Source organism: Juglans regia, chromosome 13 (genome assembly GCF_001411555.2).
Source record: "Juglans regia cultivar Chandler chromosome 13, Walnut 2.0, whole genome shotgun sequence".
Lineage (NCBI taxonomy): Eukaryota > Viridiplantae > Streptophyta > Magnoliopsida > Fagales > Juglandaceae > Juglans > Juglans regia.
In genome coordinates, this window is record NC_049913.1 from 30,269,890 (window position 1) to 30,278,293 (window position 8,404).

Consider the following 8,404-nt stretch of genomic DNA (forward strand, 5'->3'; position numbering starts at 1 on the left):
GCCTAAGGGTGTTAAATCAATTGGTTGTAAATGAATTTTTATCAAAAGCTAAAAAGCCAAAACTAAGAATTTTAAAAAACCAAGAAAAATAATGACAAATAAAAACTTAAAAAATAAAAATAAAAATAAAAATAAAAGCACAACTGTAATATAGAGTAGGCCGAGGAGAAAGAGAATGAAAAACTATGAGTTGTTCATTAGGCTATCTATGTTTCTCATGTAAAAAACAAACGGGCATCGTAACCTTCTTCTTGCAACCCAAAGTCTCTAGTTATAAAGCACCACATGTAAAAAAAACACTAAAAAAAAAAAAATATGTAGGGGCGCCAAGGCCCAAGTTATACGCATCAAGTGTACACCCATTGCCATTTGATAGGTGACAATACATGATCTGCCAATCCAATATGAACGTGACATTAAATAAATGAATTTTAAGTTTAATGTAAATGACTTTAGATAAAAATGGATAAATTGTGAATCAACCCGCAAAACTCACGATCAACTTGTATAACTTAGAAAGAGATTCTATTCTCAAGTTCAAATATTTAGTTCTATATGCATTTGTCATTGTTGGGATATAATATTCATATTACTATTTGACTATTTAATTAATATCTCAAACTATTAAATTTTTTTTTTTTGTTAATATGCAATTTTATTCTTTGGAGATATTAACTTTCTTATATATTATTGATTGGGATATTGATCATAAGATACTTTATCATGAATCTATTTGTAATTATGAATTATTTATATATTTATCCTTATATTATTTATAAAAGTATGTTAATTGGGTCAAAATAAATATATAGGTTGGCCCAACCCAATTATATGAAATAGTTTAAACGAGTAGATACGGGTTGAAGTAAATCGTTTACAGATTAACTCAATAAGAATTCATTATAAACAGGTTATGCAGGTCGAGTCATGCCACCCATTATTCATGTGGGCTATATTAAGATTTTAAAGTTTGACTCGTTTAATTAAACAGATTGTGTTCGAATTGTCCCATATAATCGATGAATTGACACATTACATATTCTACCCATGAGCACGAATTGCCATAGTTACCATTTGACTATCCTTCTCATTCTACTTTTCTTTGGAGTTAACAGCTTTCTATGATATTCGTTTGTTTCAAGTTAGCAGTACTCTTCTATTTGTCTATTTTAAGTTAAAAGCAATAGATGGAATATGATATTATATCGTATATTGAAGAAAGCCACATTGAGCCTTGGAGCCGGCCTGTTATCTATTAGAAAGGCTCGAAAAATCAACATCGGGTTCGAAATCGGGTATAGATTGATTCAATGAATCAGACGATTCCACAAATCGAATTGGATAATTCTACAAACTGAATCGGATGATTAATAACAATTTTAAATCGGTTATTTCAACGTTGATAAAAAGTATTAAAAATCATATATAATTCAATTCAAGCATTTAATATCTTTATTGAAAAGTATAAACTATAAATTCATTGATTAATTTCAATAAAAAAAAATATGATATGAATTTAAATAGTTTTAATAAACATGTAACTCATGTATTTAACCTCAATTGTAAACATCTTTTGTCTCGTATACGAAGAAGATAAATACGTTAAGTTACAAGCACATGGAAAATGTAATAGTTTATGCGCAACCACAAATTTGATATAGAATACTTATTATCTCCTATCTTTTTTATTCAATTAAAAAAAATAAAGAACTTCATATTTTATCTTTCAATTTTTATATGATTTTTATTAATACAATAATGAAATAGTTAATATATGTTTAGGGCTATAATATTTTTGTACAAGAAATTAAAAGAAAAACTCAATTATTAGACAACTTAAAAATACGTACAATTTTGAATCGGTTAAAATCGATTTGCCGATTGAAATAGTTCGGTGAAAGATTAAAAAATTTCACTAAAATTGGTTAGGTTTCTTACCAATGCAATTTAAATTGGCTGAATCGAACTGTTTTTTCGAGCACTACCAATTGGCCACTGGGAAACTGCTATTGTTAACAACCCAAAGGATTACTTTCCTTATTTAGCTGTTTCATTTTTCTGTAATTTGGTCACTTCCCATCCGATCTGAATGTAACATGAAGCATATATGTGTCACTCTGCAAAAGTTATTTGTGTCCTCTATGAAGGAGAAAATACAGAGTTAAGTTAGTAAAAAAAAGGTCATTTTGATCGCCGGGGGAAAGGGGAGGGTGAATAAAATTTCGCTCCTAAGTAACCCTTTCGAAACAAACATTTCTAACAGTTGCTAGCATTAGTAACAGCACCTCTATTCCTGCAGCTCTAATCAGGGCTGAACAAAGATAATGTCAGAGTCAGAATGCCCTACCTCTGACTCCGACTTTGTCGAAGGTCGAATCGGATCTCTAACTCTGACTCCAACTTGTTGGAGCAGAGTTGAAGCGAAGTCGGATTTGAGCTTTTTTATTGAATTTTTTTTTAGCCCATTTGAAATTTCAATTTGACAATCTTGAACTCTCACTAATTGGATTTGGGACTCTAGATTTCAATTTTTAAAAAAAATATTTTTTCAATTTCAATTTTATTAAAACATAACCAAAACTGAAAAAATAAATCATTATATAAATTAATGTTATTATACATTGGCATTATATGTTAATGTTTATACATTAGTATTACATGTTATTATACATTGATTATTATATATTACTAGTACATGTTATTATACTTTAATTATTATATATTAGTATAACATGTTATTATCCATTAGTGTTTATACATTAGTTATTATTTGTTAGTGTTACATGATAGTAATAGTTAATAGCATGATGTTTACGTATACCAAACTATTATTAATCAATTTATTCTATTTATATTATATTATATGCATATTATTTTATAATAATTTGCTTGTACTGGTATATTATTGAATTTAATTAACAATATAAGTTATAGTTATACAAAATATATATGATTAATATATAAAAAACACATTTTTATAAAATATGTACAATATTGGAGTCAGAGTAAGAGTTGGACAATTAGGGTCGGAGTCGGTACATCGCCACCTCCGACTTCGATTTTTCAGTTAAGAAAACTTCAACTCCGACTCCGATAAGTCGGAGTCAGTGCGGTGAGGCAAAGTCGGGTTTTTGAATTTTTACTCAGCCCTAGCTCTAATGTTGACCGAACAAACCATGAATCAATTTTTTTTCCTGATAATTCCATAACAAAAGAAAGCATAGGCATGCTGTTTTACCCCTTGTATTCAATCTTCATATGTTCTTTAGTTCCATACCAGAAACCAAATATAAAAAGAATAGAAAACAGGATAGAAAGAACTTAAATCACTAATTTAAATTCATCTAACAGGCATAAGGGTTTATACATATACATATAATACATCCACAAGGAATTTGATCAAAAATAACTTTAAGGAAGAAACCAAAAGACTAATAACCTATTCAGTTAATCTGCTTCCCTGCACATTTCATCCAAGGCCAGTTCGCCTCACACAGATCAGAAGGGGTGTTGCCATCATTGTCCTTTAAATCTGTGTCTGCATTTTGCTTCACAAGAAATTCGGCAATGGCTTCTCTCTCACACACGACAGCATAATGCAGTGGGGTTTGGCCATCATCGTCCTTCCAATACAGAATGAAAGAGACAATTTTAGCAACAAAATGGAAGTTGAAAAGTCAAAGAAGTAACTGCACAGAAGAATCTTTAAAACCCCACGGTGCATAAGAAATGACACAAGGAGATGAACTACCTTTGCATCCTAAAAGGACAATGAACTAGTGTGGGGTAGGTCTTAGGTCTGTCTTGCCCAGTAAAAACAAGGTATTTAGAATTTCCAATTACCTTTTCATTTACATTAGCATTCCTGCTAACGAGTAATTCAGTGATGTTAAGGTGGCCGCGATCTACAGCCCAGTGCAATGGTGTCCGGCCCTCACTATCTGCAATTGACTTAGCAAACTGTTTTAGAAGGCAGTACAAGTTTTGATAAAGAGAGAGAAACACACATCAACAATGAACTGAAAGCGTTGTAATTGCCTACAAAGTTTCATTAATTTGCAGCATAACTTTGAACTTCTTAATTTAAGCTACCATACAACATTCGAGTGTCTCAAACAACTACACCAATATCTTAACAAGCTTGTTTCAAAGGTTGCATCAGGTTTACAAAAATGAAAGGATATCTTAAAAGACGTGATTAAAAAGAAAAAGCAAACTGGAAAATGAACAATGAAAGAAGGAAAAAGAAATAAACAAATAAATGATAGATGAGCCTGTAAGCAGAAACTATGCTATGACTAAAGAGCCCAATCCAAATAGAACTGAGTAGACTATGTGGCAATTCAATTGCCTTGATTGATTTTTGTCATGATTTCATGACCTGATAAGCTAGTGATTCCTAGTTCTTTTAACTGATGCTTAAGAGAAATTCAAGTCTGTTCTCAAGCAATTTGAGACAGCCAGTCGAGTCTAATATGCAATTTTGTGGCAACGTCCAAGATTCTTAACATCTACTATAGGATTATTAACAGTCAGTCCAGTCTGATCCCAAGCTTTAGCTTTTAACTTTTAGTTTTTTTCAAAGATAATCCCGGAGACCATGCAAACACAAGATGTCTTCTGTCCAGTAAAACCCCAGACTCATGCAGCATGCCTGCATCACACAGATAAGGTAAATTTTTAGCTTTTCATCCATGGGGCATAGTGGGGGGTGAGGGAGGACCTTATCTGTCAGGTCTAAATTTTTAGACCTGGAGAAGCATACTCCCAAGACCAATCAATGGCCTTACCACTTGAGCCAACACCTAGGGGTTACCTTTTAGTTTCTTATGCAATTAAGTTACAAATCAACTCGGTCTGTCAAAGTTGGGTGGGGGCTCAGGGAGGACCTTTCAGATTTACTGAAATGCTGCCTTCAATGCACTTAATCAAATTATCTGCGTCTCCTTCTCTGGCAAAGGCATGAATAGCATCCATTTTCCTGAAAATTAAAGCAAGGAACTTTTAGCTCAGCGAAAAGAAATAAAGAAGTACCTTTGAAATTTTTATAGGTAATTTATTTCTTTCAACATATGGCATCTGTTGGCGAAAGAAAATTGTTATTAAGGAACAGTTAATACCAGTAGGAGTTATTTAAAAATTCATGCTTTGCAATGCTAAGGAGAAGTATAGCATAGCTCAATGAAGCACATCCATAGACATAATAAAAGACATCATGTTAACTGATTACATAAGTAAGCATTCCATAAAACTACTACATGTTTCCATCAGTAATAGTAATTAGAAAGACACCTCTAAAAACCCTTATCAGTTGCTAAACAAGAACAACCTGAATCATGATACTTGTGCCCCATCACAAACTCCTAGGTCAGAGACGATTCACATCAAAAATAATATTTGCCTTCTCGTACTCATACAAAGCCTATCCCGTAAGAAGTCATAGGCAATATATATAATATCCAAATCTCGAATAGTCTAAAAATTAAAACTTTTGGTTGGTTAGAGTCTTCAACCTAAATCAAAAAAGAATAATTAACCACTCTGAAATCATTCCTTTTAAATTCAAAACAAGAAGTTAGTATTGTAAGGGCAGCATATCTCACTACAAGACCAACAAAAAGGAATTATTAAAGGGCCTCTCTCTGCATACAAGTCAATAGAACACTACTGTCCAGTAATAAGATCAGATGCTAAATATAGATAGCCCAACCTTTTTTCCCCAAGAACAAGAAACAAGAGAATAAAAACCACTTATAATAAAAACCACCATTAGTGAAAAGACTTCAATAAGACCCTCTGAACCTGACTGGCAGCCAAAGATCGTGGTTGGGTATACATGCAGCCACATAAGGGATTCTTTAAATTAAAAATATAAGCAGCCTCCAGGTGAGCCAGATCAAACCCAAGCCAGGACATACATACTGATGCTCTAGGATTGCTGTTTACATAAACACACAATCACTTAAACCAGACATCAAACCACCTCCATGGCAGAACTTTCTTTTCTACAAGGGCTTAAGATAAAGTGCTAAACCTAAAACATCAAGAAGTTCCAAGAACCTTACGACTCATTTCCAGATTCTTCCTCATAAACAAAAGTGCTGAAAACTGGTCCCATTGGTCCTTTAGCATCCATACTTGGTGCATTGCCTTCTCCACGTTTGCTCTTCTAGTTATCATGAGTCAAGAAACCATGAAAGAGGGGAAAAGAAAATCAATAGGGAGTAAGCACGTGCAAGAGTACCAAAAGATCAGCAAGATGGGAAAACTCATAGATTCTAACCAGAGTTAAACCATCCAACCAAGAAGGATATAGCTCTGTAACAATATCAATGTACTTCTGCATGGCTTCTTCTGGAGGCATAGCACCCAATTTCTGCCATGCTTGCCTAACAAACAGCAGTCAGCAAAATATTAAAAATATCAGGAAAAAATAGGAAACGTAATTTTATACTTCTAAATAAATATGATTGTGATTTATACGTCTAAATAAATATATTGTACAGGCAAAACGGAAGTCTGAAGAACGACACTGCTCTCTACCACTATATTCGTTAGGAGAAAGGGATGTCAAGGGGAGAGGTCAAGATCACCGATGGTAAAATAAACATGTTTCTCAATCGTTCTATTGCTTTTGAACCTCTCCCAAAAAAGGTGATTCCATGCTGAACTTAGATTTGATATCATACCACTGAGTCCCACACGACCTCGGTTTATGGTTGACAGAAAAATTGATTATTCAGATTTCCCCCATACTAAAATATTTTTACTGACATCACTAGGTACATGAACATCCAACGAGGAAAATCTATTTGTGACATGTACTTTGTCACATGAAACAAACACAGAAATTTTACTTCTGTAAAATAAGAGTAAAAAATGATGATAGTCTCACATTCATTATCATTATACTAAATGCTATAATTCTAATTAGGCAACATCAGACATAACTTACGATTGAATTGTGCTATTAATTCACCTTTCACCTTCTTGATTAGCTATCTATTCCCTCATTCCGAAGCTCGTGCAATTACATTCCACATAAAACCCACAACACCAACGTATTTAAAAGATAAAACCCAAATTTCCCATTCACCTTACCCATGCAACCAAAAGGAGAAAAAAACAAGGAAATCACAAAGATAACGCGATACCACTTGGCCCGAGCCGCGATTTTCAAAGCCGAGGGCTGTGGCGAGCTACAAGGGCCCTCGGTGGCAATCTTGTACAACCCGTAGAGCCTCAACTGCACGTCGTTCGAGACCTTCTCCGAGAGCCGATCCGCCGCGGACGCCGCCACGAACGCCGTGGCCGCGCTGAAGGTCTCGTCCAGCTCCGTACTCTCCACTCCCTCCCAGTCATCGTCATCATCGTCTTCGGCATCGCTATTGGGCACGCTGTCGTTCCTGATGCTACCCTGCTCGGCGATGACCGAGTCGGTATCGTGGAACGGGCCCAAAACGGCACCTTTAGGGTCGTCGTGGATGTCTGGTATTGAGGAGGAGCGGGAGAGAGAAAGGTTTTCTTCTTTAAAGGAGAGGACTATGGAGATGAGCTTGGCAACGAGGAAGGAGAAAATGAGGCCAAGGACAATGGATTGGACGAGCTGTTGCCAGTCGCCCATCATCATGATTGTAGAAAGTAGGCTGTCAAGCGATGAATTAACAAGAAGCGTAAACTCAGAAATGTGAAATGGGGGTGATGTGCGAGAGATAAACCCTAGAAATTGAGAAATATAATGTCTCTGGTCGGTCAGCCAAAGAGAACAAGAAATCAAGAGACTAGAGTTGTGGTAACAATATCCGACGAAGAGAGAGAGAGAGAGAGAGAGAGAGATGGGTCAATTGTCTTTCAAAAGAGAAATGAATGATCAGTCGTAAATATGTAGATACTATGTAATTGATTTAAAAAATTGAATAAATACAATATTTATTTGAAAAAAATTAATTTTTTAATAATAAATTTTATTCTTTTTTAAAGTGACTATCCGGTACTTGCACATTCTATGATTGTATATAACATTATTCTGATTTGAATAGTAAGATGAGATGAAATGAGATATTTTTAGATTAAAGTTAAAAACTAAATAAAATATTATTAGAATATTATTATGAGTTTTGTTACTCATCATCCCCATACACCATATTTTTTTTGTATTTTTTTTTTAAAATTTGTTTTATTCTTCTTAAATTAATTAAATTTTTCTATTATTTTTTAATATTATTATTGTTTTGAGATTTAAAAAAGTTTAATTATTTATTATATTTTGTGTGTAAATTTAAAAACGTTATAATAATGAAATGAGATGATACACTTTTACTATTCAAACGACCCCGAGCATGTGATCCAATTATGGATGAAACAAGTCGGATCACGTGAGGGCTTTGCTCTTAAGTTTGTGATC

General features: G+C 33.8%; 1 protein-coding gene across 2 annotated transcripts; it reads right to left on the bottom strand.

The window, feature by feature from the left end:
* Window positions 1–3,206: 3,206 nt before the first annotated feature.
* LOC108994081 (acyl-CoA-binding domain-containing protein 1-like) lies at window positions 3,207–7,868 on the bottom strand. Of its 2 annotated transcripts, none has more exons than XM_018969172.2 (6): window positions 7,155–7,868; window positions 6,284–6,389; window positions 6,066–6,169; window positions 4,890–4,981; window positions 3,844–3,941; window positions 3,207–3,623 (listed from the first exon to the last, which is right to left on the bottom strand). In XM_018969172.2, the coding sequence occupies exons 1-6, from the start codon at window positions 7,628–7,630 to the stop codon at window positions 3,444–3,446; spliced, it is 1,056 nt and encodes a 351-aa protein (XP_018824717.1). In that variant the 5' UTR covers window positions 7,631–7,868; the 3' UTR covers window positions 3,207–3,443. The 2 variants fall into 2 exon arrangements, with proteins under 2 accessions (XP_018824717.1, XP_018824718.1); XM_018969173.2 differs by having other exon boundaries at window positions 6,066–6,166; window positions 7,155–7,849.
* Between the last annotated feature and the right edge of the window lie 536 nt (window positions 7,869–8,404).